The 19,274-nt window shown below is 36.0% G+C and overlaps 1 protein-coding gene across 5 annotated transcripts in view; it reads left to right on the plus strand.

Moving 5' to 3' along the window:
• The first annotated feature begins 1,189 nt into the window (after positions 1-1,189).
• Mbip (MAP3K12 binding inhibitory protein 1) overlaps positions 1,190-19,274 on the plus strand; it is a 22,975-nt gene continuing 4,890 nt past the window's right edge. For 4 of the 5 annotated variants that reach the window (XR_001174910.1, XR_001174911.1, XM_013012327.1 and 1 more), the window contains exons 1-7: positions 1,190-1,367; positions 4,710-4,829; positions 6,546-6,770; positions 6,868-6,964; positions 10,418-10,483; positions 10,718-10,870; positions 15,931-16,028. Coding sequence is in view for 3 of the 5 variants with exons in the window: in XM_013012327.1 (XP_012867781.1) it covers positions 1,239-1,367; positions 4,710-4,829; positions 6,546-6,770; positions 6,868-6,964; positions 10,418-10,483; positions 10,718-10,870; positions 15,931-16,028 (888 nt within the window). In the remaining 2 variants the exon portion in view is untranslated. The remainder of the gene's footprint in view (positions 1,368-4,709; positions 4,830-6,545; positions 6,771-6,867; positions 6,965-10,417; positions 10,484-10,717; positions 10,871-15,930; positions 16,029-19,274) is intronic. The other variant, XM_013012329.1, reaches the window with a different exon arrangement.

A 19,274-nucleotide genomic window follows, 5' to 3' on the forward strand; every position in this document is an offset into this window, starting at 1 on the left:
GGTAATATGGCAAAGAATGGTGGGTTTACATTACTTATTAGGATGAGTGACTTGACTGAGAGGGTTGCTCAATTTATCATTGGATTTTCTGAAGGCTTTTTCTATCTCTAGGCATACGCTGACTATCAGCCACATACTTTGCTATTAACAAGGGAAGAGACAGGATTTTTCAAGATCCTGTCAGGCCTGGTGATCCCTTTTTATTTGTTCGGAAATAAAAGCTAACCAAGAGGCTTCCTAGGGACAAACAAAAGAAGTTTTTTTTACTGCTCTTGTTCCTATTACCAGAAGCCTTATTCCTCTCTTTTTATTCAGTTTATGCTAAAACGTAATACATATTGTACAAGTTTCCACCTTTGCTTTCAGTTCTGTAAATGCATTAGCCTATTAGAATAAAGAGTTTTAAATCTGTTGTCTTACCTTTAACTTATTTAGATTTCAACTCTCTTCTTTTCCACTAGAGTTCAACACTAAAAAATTTTCTAAACCTTTCCCCCAAATTTTGTAACTTCTAGTAAAAGTCTGACCAAATGGTTACAGTGTTCTTCAGATGTCTTTGTAACAAAGCTATCTGATAAATAATACATTGTCAAAAAATAATAGTTTGTCAAATTTCAACTCAGCTTTATGTTCTTCTGACATCAAAGATTATGGTTACATTAAACGACCTGGGTTAAATTACTGTTGGATTCAGATGGACAGGTTTTCACTTAGAAACTATTTTAGGAGTGAGTCTCTGTTTAATTATCACAACTTGTGATGGCAAAGGTGGGGAAAACTTGGAGAGCGAGAGACGGGTGACATTGTCCAAAAGGAAATAAAACCATCTGATTTATGTTAAAACTGTGATCCCTCTGTACAGCACTTTTATATTAACAATAAAAAATAGAAGTTAAAAAAAAACTGATGCGTCTTTAAAAGCTTGGCATAATAATGCCATTCTTTTGTGAAACAGGCCCTACATCCCAACAAACCACATCCACAAACACCATCGCAAAGACAGGGTACAGCCTCGTGCTCGTTAGTCATTTCCCGCTCTCTGAGCTCAAGGCGATACTTTGCCCTGATTGGTGCTCGTGCTTGTCAATCACCTAAAGAGAGAGAGCGTGAGGACTGAAGACGGATCTCTGAAACGCGGTGATTTTTACGTCATCGCACAGCGACGAAAGTAGAAGAGGGCGGGGCTGAGCTTCGGCGCGTCGCTCCGCAGCGGCGGTGGGGGCGGCAGCGAAAGTGTCATGGCTGCTGCCGCGGAGCTTAGTTTTCCCAGCAGCGGTGACAGGGACCTGGAACGAAGTTGCAGCCCTCATCTCTCCCAAGAAGTGCTCTGTGAAATTTTTCGGTCGCTGCACACGCTGGCTGGACAGGTGACTGGAAGGCCGGGCTTGGGAAACCCATCGGCCCCTCCTCCTCCTGTATTGCTGGAGGTGGCTGGGGTGGAGGGGGGTGGGGAGTGTGGGGGAGGGCGGCCGGGGGAGCGGGGAAGGGAGCCGGGAGGGGGCCCGAGGGGGGCCGGCCAGGGTGGACCGGGAGGCGGGGAGCCGCGGAGCGGGCTCCGGGTGTGGGCCGCGGCGCGGGGTGGGGGAGCCGAGCCCCTCTGTGTCCGGCCGCCGTGGAGGCCGCTGGATGGTGGCCGTACCCGCGTAGCTCGGCCCCGGCTGCCGTGGTCTCGGAGAAATCTGGCTCTGAAAGGAGCACGGAGGCGCCAAAACTGCCCTGAGGAGTTAGGGGGCAACTGGTGCTTAGAGTCCCCCCCCCCCAGCCCCCTCCAGTTTATCCATCAGACCAGTTGGTTGGTCATTGCAGCCTGAAATTTTTGGAAAAGCTCCCTCTGGACATTGTTGATTTGCTGATTCTCCCCCTTCCCCCCACCCTTTTTTTTTTTTCTGGCTGTTAATGTGCATCTCTTACCCTCTAAGACTGGGAGAAAAGTAAAAGGCATTAAAGTTGATGAGTTCATGCTTGGCGGATGCTAATTGGCATTTTTTTAAAAGATCCTTACACCCCTTGATAAAATTGGTTTCAGCAAATTATCAAAGCAAGTTTTAAATGAGTAAAGTATGTTTTGTTTTAAAAATATTTTTTCTTATATAATACGAGCCGTTTCTTAGTCTGTTCTTGGGCTGGGACTAGTGAAGGTAATGAACGCAGCCAGGCATTTGTGCCAATTATTATGAAAATGGAATTTGGCTGATAATGTGAGAATTACTTTTACCAGCCTTTGGTGGTTTTAATCTCTTAAAGTCCCCATATATTTGTTGTGACTTACTATATGTTTCACATACAGTTTTGTGTAAGAAAGCAATTATTAACAAAAAGATAACTTTCAAACTCAGTTGCTTACCAAAGACTTAGCAAAAAAATGTTTTGTTTGTTAAGTTTAGAGACTTGATTGTTATTAATATTTCGCTTAAGACTCAATACCTTTAAGTAGAGGCTCAAAACAGCACTTCATTATAGCATGGATATTGGAGCCTTAAAGTTTATTAATATTGTAACATCAAGAAGGAAAACAGTTCACTTATTATTTACAGGACTTTAAAAAATTACATTGAGAAATGATGTAAAGATTTGGGGTATTTTTCATACTAAAATTTTTAAACTCGTAGAAAAATTTAAACAATTGGAATTCTTAAAGTTCAGTTAGAAAAGTGATTAAATTTTACTTACATTACCTGTCAGGTGTTTAACTATTTGTAAGTTTTCAATGACATAGTGAAACGACTTTCTATACAGAGTGTCAAAAATAAAATTATTTCATCAATTAAATGATAGTATTTTGGTATTATTTCTGAGACGTATTGGTTAAATGTATTTTGAAAGCCAAACTATACTCCACCTGGGAGTATTTCCTTTTACAACATGCTTAAAAGGATTATCAAAATGTATATTGTAATATGTCTTAAATTCATCCTAAATGTTGTATTACTAGCTCTCTTCAGTAGAAAACAAAAAATTGAATGTTGAAAAGTTATCAACTTAAAATTGCAGTTGCTAGTTTTATCCTTTTTGCTTGCCACTGAATGGCCCAGTTTCACGAAGTTAAAGATTTACTGTTAACTTGGGTTTTTGTATTTATTTAATGTTCCTACTCAAAGTGTGTGTTTACTCTATAGAAATTCTCAAGTAATTAATTTACCCCACCAAAATCCACAGGGTAAAAATGGATACAATTCATATTACTAATGGGGAATTTTTGAATGAATAACTAGGCATATTGACATCATTTTTTGTGACATGTAGTTTTCTTAACACACAAGATATCCTTAATTGCATTTGAAAGCTTACATAATTATACTGTGCTGACATGAAACTGTGATCAAGGCATTAAGATTAACTTTCTATAAGTTATATTGTCTAGAAAATGAGATGTATTGTTTTGGTTTGGGTTTGTCTGCTCTTTCCCAAAACCATATTCATAAAGTTTCTGTAACTGTAGATTTCTTGGAGGACTGTAAAAATATGATAATGAGTTAGACACACAAAAGTTGTCGAACAACATTACATAGGCATTAGAGTAATACCCGTTAGGGCTAATGCATTAATGTGAAATCTCAATTAAATTGATAGAAACTTATCTTTATCAATGAAGCCTACAAAAATTTCCCTTCTTTATGTCTGTCAAACATGGGCTTTAAATACTTCCAGCAAATTTCAGGAAGTAAATTTCTGTCACATAGTATTTATTCAGTATTGTTGATCTGGAATCTATTTGATTTTATATGCAGTGATTCTTCTTTTAGTTTTATCATTACAATAAGATCTGTATTTGAACTCATGTAACATGTTTTAGTTTTATAAAAAATATGACTAGTTTTTAATAAATTATTCCCTGAAAATTAAAATATAATGTACTTGATTCCATTATAGAATATACCCTTATATTACACAAAAAATGATTACAAAGGGAAGCTGTCTTAACATTTTCATCGATCTTGTATTAATTTTATAGTGAGATTCTTAGTAGTTTTCTGGATATGATTTTGTTCTAATAAATTAAAAACTGATAGGGAATTTTAATGAATAAGACCTCACCTCTTACTAGAAAATACTGTTTAGCCAAAAGCCCGGACATTCTATCCAGTTTCTATTTTACTGTTTTTCAGCTTCAGACTTCTATAACTAAATAATAGTTTAATTTTTGAAGTAGATAAGCCAGTTGCCATTTATCCCTGGTCTTTATATCTATGAATAATCTTGATTTTTAAGTTCTTCTAAAAATTGAAGTTGGAAACAATAAAAATGTAAATCAACAATGAAGTATTTTAGGTTTCTATTTGTGCATATGTTTAACAAAGAAAAAATATTAGAACTTTTTAAAAACAGTTGTACAGCTTCTGTTTAATTCCTTGAGTTGGAAGTAAGAGAATTCTGAATAAGACAAGCTTATTTTGGACCCCTTCCAAAGGGTTTTTTTAGATGCTGAAGTATCTGAAAAGTCTTCATCTTTTTATCTTTCATGAATAGTCTAATCTCTAAGATGGTCCCATTATACAGACATATAAATAGAATTCAAACAAGATGTTATTTTTTAAAATGGAAACTACCTTCTGAGCCTTTTAAGATGATAATTAAGTAGAACATTTTATCATTAAAAACTTGATAACAGAGCAAAATAGACATTTGTTACTGCAAAACAATCTTATTTTTGTGACAATCCCAGCTTAATCGTGTAATTTTTGTGATGTTGCTGGTTTGCCCTTTTGAAGCTTAACCTCAAAGATGATGTGGTGAAAATTACAATCGATTGGAACAAGCTCCAGAGCCTCTCAGCATTCCAACCTACATTGCTTTTTAGTGTGCTTGAGCAACACATTTTGCATTTACAGGTAAATTTCTTGTTAGAAATGTTAACTTGATATTGAAAATAGAAATTGATTGCGATTAAATTATCTGAGTATTCATCAGTTCTATCTTAATACCATATTAGTACTGTTATTAATAAAAGGCTACTTAGACCTAGATTAAATCTAAACCTGTTAATTTCTGTAGTAATCAGGACAGTTTAAGGGAATATAATTCAATAGACCAATGTGAGTGAGACTGGATGAATGCAGTTTTATTCAATTCTAGACTTGTACTGAAAATTCAATACAGTTCCATCTATGGTGGGTTATAATTAAGCAATAAGACACGGCAGGTGTGTGTCATGCTATGATAATGATTCCATGCCTTGGGTGAGTTTGGAGGCTCATGGAGTGCTTTCAGTGGTTCAAGAAGTGGCATTATCCCAGCATGACACATCCTGGAGTGTCTATTGCAATTAAACAGTTTCAGCATAGTTTTTAAAAAGAAAGTAATTTCTGTGACATTAATGTCTCATCTTAGTAAGTAGCCAGTCACTATTTTAACAGTTTGAAATAATTCATCTCTGATATTGGAAGTCAATATTGAATTGAATTTATGAGTTGTTATATTTTTTAGTATTCCAGTTCAATAACTGAACAGTTTATGGCATTGTTTGTTGCAGTTGAACATCTGCAGCTACAGTTGCAGTTTATCTTTAATCAAAGTATAAAATGTGCAGTCTCAAACTGTACTGGTGGCTTTATTCTGATGAAGATGTTACAGGGTTTCAGGAGAGTATTTGGTATGGCTAACAATGGAAGCAAAATTGTAGGTATGAAAAAATTGGAACATTGGTAAGTGTTGGTGTGTTTTGACTAATGGAATAGACATTAATTTTCAATCTTGCATTCAGTGACTTCCAGGGAAAAATTAACTGTGTTTCACATTAAAAGAATAGTTAACCTTGTTTATAAAGGGCAAAGTAAAGAGCTATAGAATTGAAATGAGGCTTGGGAGGAGGGAGAGAGGAATTGAAGTAAAATGAGTAATACAATTTACATTGTACAACAGGGTATTTTTGTCCCCTCTGTATAGTGATAAGCATGTATCTGTTTTCAGCCGTGGATCTTGTTAGCTTTTTTTTTTCTTTTCTGTTTCATTTTCTTTTGTAAAATTTAATCTCATGACCCAAGAAGAAGATAGCCTGCCATGTCAGGAAAGGCCAGTGTGTTCACTCAGCATAACACCTATATATTTCATGTCCAAGCTCTCTCATTCACTTTAGGCAACTGCAGTTTCAAGTGGAGAATCTCCAGTGATACAGCGATAATGCAGGGCTTTGCTGAGTGAGAGCTGTGGCTCTCCTGTTAAGGAGGAAAAATACTAAGCCTTAGTGTTCTAAGAAGGCATTTGAATGACATGTTAATTAAGTGGCATTGGTGCCAGAGGCTGAAGGCTTTGATTTGGCACAAAATAAAAGATGACTGACAGAATGATTTTCTCAAAGAAATTTTTAAATTTCCTTAGGTTTTCTTTCTTTTTTTTAAATAAACAAATTTATAGCAAATGGTAATGATCACAATAGCAGAAATTAGCAAGTACTTGTATATGATTAGACTTATGTATATCCTTGTGTGCCAATTTTTATATTTAATAATTATATTAAAATTTTTACCTAGTGGAAGTTTATAAGTATATTAGGTATATCATTAATTTTGGTAGTTTGAACCTAGCAGATGCAGTTTTGTTCTTTTCAGCCTTTTTTAGAAAAACTTCAACCTCTGATTAAAGAGGAGAAGCCAGCTGCTGTTGAAGAGATAGAAAAAACAGAAACTATGGACAAGGATGAACTAAATGCCAAATTTCCTAGTGGTGATCAACAAGAGGAAGAAAAGCATAAAGATTGTGATTTAGGAGATGTGAAAAAGGCACAGATCCATTTTGATCCAGAAGTAGTTCAAATAAAAGCTGGAAAAGCAGAAGTAAGACCTTTGGTGGTATGAGGGAAGGGGGGTGGGGTTATTACTTTCTAAAAACCCTACTCTGTTTATATCAGTAAAACATACTTTTTGCTTGTAGATTGACAGAAGGATATCTGCATTTATTGAAAGAAAACAAGCTGAAATAAATGAAAACAACGTCAGGGAATTTTGCAATGTTATTGATTGTAATCAAGGTAACTACTTAGCAGTTAATTTTCACAGCAATTTTTTATGTGTGTGTGCTGGACCTGTGTCTTGAACTCAGGGCCTGGGCACTGTCCTGAGTTGTTTTTGTTCAAGGCTAGCACTCTACCACTTGAGCCACAGCTCTATTTTCAGTTTTTTTTCAGTGGTTAATTGGAGATAAGGGTCTCCCAGACTTTCTTGCCCAGGCTGACTTTGAACTACAATCCTCAGATCTCAGACTACTGAGTGGTTAGGATTACAGGTGTGAGCCACCAGTGCCCAGCTCTCATAGCATTTTTAAAGCAATTTTTACAGTTGCTCTATTCCTTTTTTTTTTAAATGACATTCAGAACACAATTCAGTTTATTTCACAGGTGTTCAATTACTAAGGTAGTGTATTTTCTTTGTATTTAATAATAGTCTGTATTACAAAACTGGTTTTCATTTTGGTTACACAAATAAATATAAGGTGGTTCAGTCTTATTATTATGAAGGTACAGAGCAATATAGATTTCAAGCTTGAAAATGAACTTGTGAAATTATGTTAATATAAAGTGAACTTAGTAAAGTTAATAATTTTCCTCAAGAGGGAGCAGTTTTCTTACTACTCCTGAGCTATATAAAATGTTTTATGTCACAATTCAGCCAGTTTGTCATGAAGACTATGAGGATTTAAGCTTTTTTCCTTTCTCTCATATACATTGCTACTATTCATCACATTTCCCTTTCCCTCTTCATTTGATTGTATAGTACATTTACAGAGCTGTAGGTATGCTGCAGGATACAAACTATTGAGTAGAACTACATCATGTTCAGGAATTTTAGTAATATTTAGGACAAGTAGTCCTTAGAAAAGAAAAACTTATGGAGAAGGATTCATAATTGGGATGAACATTTTTTTGTTACTTCTGATTATCTCTTGGCTAACTATGAATATAGAACTGTCAAATGAACTTAGAAATGACTCATATCACAGTATACAATGATTTTTTTAATGAAATAATACAGACTCAGTTTGAGTCCTACACTGAATTTTTCTATTAACTTTTACATGTGTATCTCTAAATTTGGTATATTTTCCCTTTAGCTTTGCAGAACAGGTACAACAGTAGCAAAATCCCAGGTACCACAACCCAGCTGCAAGCAGCTTACAAGAAAGGGTTTGTTGAAAGAGCAAGCACATGTGTTACTAATGTTATTCCTCAGTTCTCCCTGCTAACTCTATTATTATAAACCACCAGGGGATAGAAATTGACAAGAATTGAAATGCTCAGCAGGATTCCTTGGCCTATTCAGTCCTTCACTGGCTCCAAACAGTGCTAGCAAGATTTGCCCTGGAGAGTGGCTAGCACTCATAGGTTCACCGTGCTGAATTCCTCACTGATGGGTCAGTTAATGTATATATTTGGAATATAGTTCTGGAATGGATGAAAGCTTCTTACTTAACCCTTGGCCCAGTGAAAGGGTAGGAAAAGAATGGAGAGGTCACCACCCTTTCAGTATACTTTGAGATTCTCCAAATCAAAAGAAAATGACTACATTTAATCTAAAGATGTAAAAGATGACTAGATTTGGAATTATTTACTCAGTTTAACTTACTAATAGAGCAATTAAACTTCAATAAAAAGAAATACATTTTAATGTTGGTGTATGTTAGTGTATTCCTTAGAAGACCTCTCAGTTTGACCATAGTATAGACAATGGACTGTTGAAACTCAAAATATATAAAGGAAAACTTCTCTAAATAAAAGAATTTTTCTTCAGTACCTCTTTTACTCACCATTCCTTTACAAAACAGTTAAAGGAACTTTTCAGCTATTTATTGCCAATTAATGATATTTTTATTTCAAGCATTAGTATGTGTTGCTACAAATTGTATAATATATGACATAATTGTATTAATATGTAATAGTATCTTGACATTTTTGCAGTCTCCTCCCGCCTCCTCCCGCCCCCAGACAGTTCAACTTCCATATCTAATTTAAAGAATGTACTATTCTACTTGGAGAAATTTTAGAACAAATTTTCACAACATATCTTTCCTAAAACTGCATTTAGAAAAAACAAAACAAAAAGGACTGTATGGCTTTTTTTTTTCTTTTTTTGCATGTGTGTCAGTCCTGGGGCTTGAACTCAGGTCCGGGGTACTATTCCTGAGCTTGTTTGCTCAAGGTTAGTCCTCTACCACTTGAGTTACAGCTTCACTTCCAGCTTTTTGGCGGCTAATTGGAGATAAGAGTCTCATGAACTTTTCTGCCCTCACTAGTTTTGAATTTTGATTTACAGATCTGTTTCCTGGGTAGCCAAGATTACAGGTATGAGCCATCAGCACCCAGCAGTCATATGCAACATTTTTTATTAGGATTTTTTTTTAAATGAACATTGGAAATCCTAGAGTGGGAAAGTATGGTTGTACTTGAGATTTCAGGGTCTTTTTTAATGTGTTGTAGTATGGTTGTACTTGAGATTTCAGGGTCTTTTTTAATGTGTTGTAAAATATGTTAACTATGCAGTTCATTTTTTATTAGATATTTACTAACTTGGTCAGTAATGTCAAAAATCCTGGATTTTAAGTAAATAGTTTGGAAAATATTTTATATTTTAGTACAAAGATTGCAGTGAAAATGAGTTCTGTTTCTAATGATGATGTAAAGTTAAACTATGGTACTATATATTATATAAATTATTTTCCCCAAAAGCCTAAGAGGTTTTTTAAATAATACTGGCTTTCATTAAAAATGGTATGAAAAAAGAGTAGAAACTGGGGCTGGGAAGGTGGCTCAGTGGTAGAGTGTTTGCCTTGCATGCATGAGGCCCCTGGGTTCGATTCCTCAGAACCATATAAGCAAAAAGAAAAGAGCCAGAAGTGGTGCTGTGGCTCAAGTGGTAGAGCGCTATCCTTGATCTGAAGAGCTGAGGGATAGTGGCCAGGCCCAGAGTTCAGGCCCCATAACTGACAAAAAAAAAAAAAAAGGTATGAAATTATACTACTTAATGTTAATGGATTTCTGTATGTAAATCTGAACATTCAATTTAAAATAATAGGGGAGGGCTGGGAAGGTGGCTCAGTAGTAGAGTGCTTGCCTTGCATGCATGAGGCCCTGGGTTCGATTCCCCAGCACCACATAAGCAAAAAGAAAAAAAAAGCCGGAAGTGGCACTGTGGCTCAAGTGGTAGTGCACTAGCCTTGAGCTGAAAAGCTGAGGGACAGTGCCCAGGCCCAGAGTTCAGGCCCTACGACCGGACACAAAACAAAAAAATAAAATAATAGGGGATATGGATTCATTGTAGAAGATAAAATTTACTCAGTTCTAATTTGTATATGATGGTAATTTAATTATCACTACCATTTAAAATTATATTCTTTTATGAGTAATATGAATTACTAGAAGTTTATCAAAATCTCATATATTTGTAATTAAGAATACATTTAAACTAATACTCATCTAAATTCTCCTTAGAAAATAGTTGTGCAAGAACTGATGCCATTTTTACCCCTTACCCTGGATTTAAAAGTCACGTAAAGGGTAAGTACCTACCACACACTATCTTTGTCACTGGCAGAAGCTTATTCTAGAGTACTAGCAAAATAGAAGTTAAAACTTTACCACTTAAATTGTGTTTATTTTAAAACAAAGATAGTGCTTTTCCTCATCCTTGGGTTTGTGATTTCTTCATGAAAAGAATATAAAGTACTGTTAGAATTTCTTTTCCTATTTTTGAAATGTAAATTTACACCAGCTTAAAGTTTCTTAACTTAGTTTCTAGAGTTGTGAATACATATGGGCCACAAACTAGACCTGAAGGAATCCAAGGGTCCAGTCATAAACCTGCCAGCATGTTTCGAGATTGTGGTAATCAGGCTGTGGAAGAACGACTACAGAATATTGAGGCTCACTTGCGATTGCACACAGGTAAGCAATGAGTATGCTAAGACCCATAGTGTACATTTACAAGTGATTAAGGAAATCCTTACTCAGTTGATCTCCAAATTATTGTTGGATATCCATTATGTCTGATTGGTACAGATATGAAAAAAATATTATTACGTTAAGCAAAGTAAGCCAGATCCAAAGAAACATAGGTTGCATGGTTTCCCTCATTTGTAATAATTAGAATGTGCCTATAAATCTAGAAGTACACCTAATGGAAGGTAAAAAACAAAAAATTACACTTAGACACAATAAATTAAAAAACGGGATTCTAAACATTCACACAGTGAGACAAAAGGAGGATATTCTTAGGGGAGGATCACAAAGGCTCAATAGCTATGTGCATAAGATCATATAAAGTGATGCTTATGAAATGAACTTCAAAAAATGGAAACTAGATTTTTTGTGTTTTGTTTTTTCCCTTTAGTTATTGTTTTTAATTTCTGTACCTTTTCTATGTAAATTTGTCTGATTTGGGAAGCGTACACAGAAAGGGTAGAACAAAGGGTGTTACTCACTAGACTTTATGTTGAAAATGAACTATACAACTTATGGAGGAGAGTGGTTGTGAGGGAAAAACCTGGGGGAAAATGAGGGAAGAGGTGACATTGTTCAAAAAGAAACGTACTCATTACCTGACTTATGTAACTGTAACCCCTTTGTACCTCACCTTTACAATTAAAATTTTAAAAAATATACTGTTACTGATCTCAAGGAATTCAGTTTTTATTTATGCTTTTTCTCTTCATATTTTAACTACTTTCCTAAAATTGAGAAAGTGCTAGTCAATAAGTAACAGATTCCAAATAGATCCTATTAGCCTGTTTATTGAAGTCACAGCTGAAAACTTAAGTGGTCTTTTCCTGTGATCAATTTCAGAACTTAGAATCCTCTTTGACTCTTATCACTTGCTACCAGGTATAGAGTGGTAATACATGTGGTCCTACTTCTCAAGGATCTCTCAGTAAGGATAAGCAAATCAATAAATATATACCATAGGAAAATGAACTAATGCTTATTAAACATAACTGCCAGTCACTATGAAAGTGTTATGTATATATCAACTTAGTGCTTAATAGTACCCTTTTAAGGTTTTAGTGTTGTTAACAATTGTACAAATAAAGAAAATGAAGTTTAGAGGACTCAAGCAACATTACCAAGAATATAAGTAACAACTGGAAGCCCAGCCCAAATATCAAGGAGGTCAAGCCTTAGTCTCCTCCATTTAGTCACCATGTCATGCTGGTTCTGACTTTGAAATGCATTCCATATCTGCCCACTTCGGTCTATCTCCATGACTATTATAGATGAAGCCACTAAGGTCTCTGCCTTAGACTGTTGGAAGGATATTAACTACTCTGTTTGCCACTGAACTTTCTCTTTCAGTTCATTCCTTACTCTGTGGCCAAGTTGCTTCTTTTTAACCTTGAAGCCAATTTTGTTTCTACACAGATTAATGATTTTCTGTGGCCTTTACGTGCCACAAATTTAGTATTTATACATTTGTGCAACAAATAGTACTGTACTGCTTGAAATGCTAAGATTACATCTGAACAGAAATTCTGTTTGGGGTAGACAGGCACTATAAATAATAAGTTACATGAAATTCTTGAAAAAAGTGGCTGAAGATAAAAGCAACTCCACCAAGAGAAGGGAAAGAATATTGGGGTCAGAGGAAGTTATAATTATAGATATGATACTCCCATATTTTCAGGCATTTCTCCGGGCTTCACATCATCTGGTGCCCTATGGCCTTTGTGCTCAGGCTTCCCTTGCCAAACCTAAACTGGTGTGGATCCCCTTTTTATATGGTTTCATAGCACCTGCTGCTTCCTGCATTCCTTTAAATGAGTTGTTATACCTCTGTTCATTTAATGTCCATGTTCTCTGCTAGCTAATAAGGTCTCATCCAGTTCATTATACTTAGTAGCTAGTGCAATGCCTAGAGCAAAGCAGGTACCCAAATGTTTATTGTATAACCGTTTGTTTTACCACTTTCAGATATGTACACAATATAGAGGAAGATAGAAGTAGCCTTAGCTCTTGGGAGAGGTCAAAGGATGGCATGAAGTGATGTTTGAGCCCTTGAGGTATTAGTAAGAATTTTCCAAGAGCCAGGTATTCTAAAAGGGGGAATAGTGTCTGTAACCAATTGCAGGAGATCAAAATACTGTTCAGGATATTTTAAAGCTAGCCTAGCTGTGATATTTGCTACCTGGAGGTAGAAGATAAGGGAATGATAAGTTTTTAAGAGAAGTAAGGCATTGGCATTAAGAATCACTCCCTCAAAAGGAAATGAATTCCAGATGCAACTGTATAAAAGAAATGACCAGTTAAATAGTCAAGTAGTTAACTTTTGGATAAATATCTGTTGGATGCTTACTATGTACCAAACACTATTTTAAAGTAAAAGAAACACTGAGATGATATGGCTAGAGGCCCTGGCTTCAAAGACTTTATAATATAGGTCGGAGAAGGATTAATAATGATGTAGAATTTTAAAGGGCAGATACAAAGCATATGGTAGAGGCACAAGGATCCTTGTATAGTCAGGCAGTGCCTCATGACCTAGTGACTTGAACTAGCTCTGAAAGGTATAAGGGATATGAGAAGCCAACTTAAAAAAAAGTTAACTCAAATTACCTTATTCAGGAGCACAGTCAAGTTCCTAAGATAAAGAATATATTCTCAACAAAGTCCTAGAGTTTTTATGCTTAAAAGTAAAAATTATAAATGTAATTTAAATTGATGAAATAAGTTATATTCTTTAATGGCATAGTGATTGTCTAATCGTGTATTGATTTAACCAGTAAATGTTGAGTGCTTGCTCTGTGCCAATCATTGTAGTCTTATGGCCCATAGAACAAAACAGAACTCAAAAAAAAAAAAAAACAGAGCTCTTTCTGGAGCTTAAATTAGAATAGAGAGATAAATAAACAAGATGTTGGCTGGTAAAGATATAAAGAGGGGCTTGGAAGGTGGCTCAGTGGTAGAGCACTTGTCTTGCATGCATGAGGCCCTGGGTTCAATTCCTCAGCACCACATAAGCAAAAAAAAAGAAAAAAGCCAGAAGTGGCGCTGTAGCTCAAGTGGTAGAATACTAGCCTTGAGCTGAAGAGCTGAAGGACAGTGCCCAGGCCCAGAGTTCAGGCCCCACGACCGGGCCTCCCTCCCCCCCCCAAAAAAAAGATATAAAGAAAATCAAGAAGATAGGTAGTGCTGAGTATTGGAAAGTAGTAGTAGTAACTGATATTTTTTAAATGATGTCAGAGAAGGCCTTAGCGATAAAGGTAACTTTTGAGCTAAATCCTGAAACTAGCCAAAGTAACACTTGGAATTATGGAAGTAAATGGAACCACAATTGCGAAAGCTATCATGGTGCTTTATTGCGTTACAGAACAAAAGAAACCTGTCACTGGAAATCTATAGGGAGAATGTAGGGCCTTGTAGGCTAGTGTACAGATTTATAGACCATTATAAAGGTTTCATTTGTAACTTGAGTGAAATGATAAGGTGGAAATTGAAAGATTTAAACAAATTGAATACACCCTTGATGCAAGGCAGAAACAGGAGACCAATCCAAAGTTGTGGTAATTCAGGGAGCTAATAGTAGTAGTCAGGATTAGAATGATTGCATTGGTGGTGTAAGAGTGAAAGAATATATTCTTTTTTTTTTGGCCGGTCGTGGGTCTTGAATTCTGGCCTTGGGCACTATCCCTCAGCTTTTCAGCTCAAGGCGAGTGCTCTACCACTTGAGCCACAGTGCCACTTCAGGTTTTCTAGTGGTTTATTGGATATTTATTGTTTGGGCTTTTTTTTTAACTGTATTTTTTTTTGTCTTTTCTTTTTTGGCACTGGGGATCGAACCCAGGACATTGCACTTGCTAGGCAAGCGCTTTGCCACTGAGCTACATCCCAGCCCGTTTATTGGATATTTAAAGAGTCTCATGGACTTTCCTACCCAGGCTGGCTTTGTACTGGGATCATCAGATCTCAGTCTTCTGAGTAGCTAGGATTACAGGCGTGAGCCACCAGCACCCAGCTTAAGAATATATTCTTGAACTTGAAATTTGCGTGATCTTTATTTACTATTGTTCTTCCCCAAAAGGTTGTTAATTCAGAATTTATTAGAAAGCCTCTTTTTAATATTCTTCTGTTCAAAGAAGGAAAGATAATGGGCCAGGCTCCAGTGGCTCATGCCCTGTACTCCTAGCTACTCAGGAGCCTGAAATCTGAGGATTGTAGTTCAAAGCCAGCTCAGGAAGGAAAGTTTATGAGACTCTTATCTCCTGTTAACAACCAAAAGTGTCACTGAGGCTCCAAGTGGTAAAGCACTAGCCTTGAGCAAAAAGAGCTCAGGGACAATGTACCCAGGCCTAGAGTTCAAGACTCATGGACCAACAAAAAAAGAAAAGATTGCATGTTGGTAGAAATATGAATTAAATAGTGTTAGGACATACTGCAACCACTGAATTAAGTTGTCACTTGTCACTATGCATTTTTCCCCCCAAGTTACTTCCATAGCCTATCAGAAATACAAAGTGTTGTATACAGAAACTATTCATTACCTTGTAAAATGAATTTAACACAAAACTAGCAGTATACAAAGTAAAATTAAGAAAGAGGAAGTATTGGGGCTGGGAAGGTGGCTCAGTGGTAGAGCGCTTGCCTTGCATGCCTGAGGCCTGGGTTTGATTCCTCAGCACCCCATAAGCAAAAAGAAAAAAGCCGGAAGTGGTGCTGTGGCTCAAGTGGTAGAGTGCTAGCCTTGAGCTGAAGAGCTGAGGGACAGTGCTCAGGCCCAGAGTTCAGGCCCACGACCAGACCCCCGCCCCCCGCAAAAAAAAGAGGAAGTATTAATTTGTCTCATGGCATACCATGTGAAACTATTAACAAAATATTCCATTCTGTTTCACCTTAAGTTGCTTAAGTATTTCTAATTTGTTTGCATAAATGCTTTTGCATGGTTGAATAAGAGTAAAAAATTACAAGAAGAAAGAATTAGTCATTGGTGTTTCAAAGTTTTTTTTTAATGTCTTTAGGTGGTCCAGTGCCAAGAGATATTTATCAGAGAATTAAAAAACTTGAAGATAAAATCCTTGAATTGGAAGGAATCTCTCCTGAATATTTTCAGTCTATTGTGAGTATCAATGTCTTTTAAAAATAAAGTACTATTGTATTTTCCCGATATTTAATTGTGTAATTCAGTGATCTGTATGTGAAATGATATTTTAATAATTCAAAGATAAAGGGACACATTCTATGTGTAAGGTGCTAATATATTATTTCTTTTAATTTCTTATTCTCAGGGCTAGGGATGTGGTTCAGTGTTAGAACACTTGAACCTAGATGTGCAAGGCCTCTGAGTTTGGTCTCCAGCTCCCTCTCCCTCCTGAATATTTTAATATTTACACATTTTAGTAATGGAGACTTTTTATTATACATTTCCCACAATGTCTTAAGCCATTTTCCTGTCATAAGTAGTTGTACAATGGAATTGCCATTTAACAAAGCAGTTTATGAGTACAGTATGTCTTGATCAATGTGACCCCTTTCAACATTCTCACCCATCCCTCCCCTATCCACCCTCCATCCCTCCCCTATCCACCCTTTGCCTTATTCTTCTTAAATTTGTAGGATATACATTGAATTCTTGTCTGTATTTTCCCTCTCTTCATTCATATGCCCTATTCCCCTTAACCCCACCTCATCTGTTTCAAGTACTTGCTTCTGTTGTTTGCTGGACTTTGATTACCAGGGTATGGAATCGGTCCAGATTCCCTCTTGATGGATGAATGGATGAAGAAAATGTGGCATATATACACAATGCAAGTTGACTCATCCATTAGAGGAATAGTATTGTGCCATTTGTAAAGAAATGGAAAGACTTGGAAAAAAATATGTTAAGTAAAAAAATATGTTAAGTAAGTCAGACCCAGAGAAACAGGATCCTTGTTTATATACATGTATATATATACATATGTATACATATGTATACATATATATATATACATACATAGATATACATACATAGATACATACATAGATATGCATACATACATATATATATATGTAGAAGCTAGATTTACCTTAAAAACTCATAAGTAAATATGTTGGGTGGTATGCAAATGTATATAAACTTCATTTTTGATAGAGTAGCAATCTTTCCTATGTAGTAGAGTGGGTATTACAGTGAGGCACAGAAAAGAACTATTTTTAGAGAAAGGTAAGTCATAACACAAAAGAGCAGCAGATCCTGAAACACAGAAATAGAGTTTTAGTGATATATTGCTCTCAAATATGAAATGAGGTTTATGAAAGTATAAAGGCTGCTGAGGCATGGCTTAAGTGATCCAACACCTTGCCTAACAAGCACATGGCCCTGAGGCCCTAGATTCTCAGTATTAGAAAAAAAAGTAGTAAGAACTGAAGCACAGATTAATTGAGAAGATAACTAGCACATGGCAAAAAACTCACTAAATAGTAGCATTTATTTAATTCCAGAATTCATCTGTGAAGTAGTGTATAAATGAGGATGAATCAGTCACTTCCTTTATCTTAATTTTAGAAAATGTATTGGTAGTTCTATACCTTAAAAAGATGTTCCTGTAGAATTATTCTTTTTTTTTTTAATTGTAAAAATGTTGTACAGTGGGGTTACAGTTACGTGAGTAGGATAATGAGCACATTTCATAGCGAGCATTGTTACCTCTGTAGTATTATTCTTTGAATATTTCTCTCTATACAACTTCTTAATAATAGTGATTAAGAACTCAGGTAATTTTTTGCTTCAGATTCATACCTTGTTAATATAAAATTCTTGTTAATAAAAGAATTGATATTGCAAGAGAATATGGTAGTGTCAGATGCCTCTAGAAAGACCTTTCTTCATTTATCCCTTTGCTTTTAAATCTGAATCCTAAAGTACATAGACTTACTTAATAGAAGAATAAGTATTCCATATTATAATTTTGTGGGTGTTTATTTTTATTTTTAAATTTTTTCCTTTGATTTTTATCCACTGTCAGGGTTTGAATTCAGAGCAGTGCACTTGCCTAACACTTGTACCATACCTTCAGCCTTAGTGTATATGTATGTGCTTGAGTGAGCATGTGTGTAGTATGAATTTATTATACATAGAATGAAATGTTTTGTTAAAGAAATAGAACTGACAGATTGTAGAGGACCATAAATGCAATGCCTACAAGCTTTATATCAGTTTTACTGGCAGGGAAAGTGGGGAGCTTTTGAATATATTTCAGTAGAAAATTGACTCGTGAAAACAGTATTTAGATAGAGTTAGCTATATAGGAGATAACTAAGAATAAGGAGATAACTAAGGATAAGGAGGCAGTATTATACTAGCTTAGATGTGAAGTAAAATTCTGAAATAATGAATGAGAATAGAAAAGATAAATACAAGTAGGAAAGCAAAGTTGAGAGCTACTGAGCAAGTAGAAAGAGGGGACAACAAAGCAAAGTCTAGTTTCTGTCATTGGTTGTATTTAGAAAAATCTAGAGGTGGAATATTTTATGAAAATACAATGTGATTTAAGTTTTTTGAGATATAGGACTTTTGAGACAACTGAGAAGGTGTGTTAAATGCTAGTTAAAACCTCTGTGGATGATAACACTGTAACTGTCACTGAAGCCTGACCCTTGATGTCTGCCTGGTTGCAGGATCAGGAAGAACTAAAAATATAGACTATGTTTCTGTATATCTAAGCCTATAAAATTAGAACCATAGAAAATGAGAAAATTAGCTGGGTGCCGGTGGCTCACGCCTGTAATCCTAGCTACTCAGCAGGCTGAGGTCTGAGGATTGAGGTTCAAAGCCAGCCTGGGCAGGAACATCTGTGAGAATCTTATCTCCAGTAAACCACCAGAAAACCGGAAGTGGCACTGTAGCTCAAGTGGTAGAGCGTTTGCCTTGAGCTGAAGAGCGCAGGGACAGTGCTCAGGTCCAGAGTTCAAGCCCCATGACCGACAAAAAAAAAAAGAAAAAATTAACCTGAGAGATGATAAGACTAATGCTATTTATTTATTATATGTAAAAAAATTTGACAATACTAGGATTTGACTCAGGACCTCTTCCTACATCCAATCATCAATATCTATCAGCTTTTCTTACCTATTTTTAGGTATTAATCTTTTCTCATTTATGTTCCTATTTCAGGATCTCACTACATATATATAAGTACAGTATCTTAGATGTTTCAAATTTTTAAGAGGTAGCTTAATAGATTTTAGTGTATTTTTTTTGGGGGGGGGGTCCAGTCGTGGGGCTTGAATGGGCCTGGGCGCTGTCCCTCAGCTCTTCAGCTCAAGGCTAGCGCTCTACCACTTGAGCTACAGCGCCACTTCCAGCTTTTTTCTTTTTGCTTAT

This window comes from Dipodomys ordii, unplaced genomic scaffold (assembly GCF_000151885.1).
Source record: "Dipodomys ordii isolate 6190 unplaced genomic scaffold, Dord_2.0 Scaffold16, whole genome shotgun sequence".
NCBI classification, from domain to species: Eukaryota; Metazoa; Chordata; class Mammalia; order Rodentia; family Heteromyidae; genus Dipodomys; species Dipodomys ordii.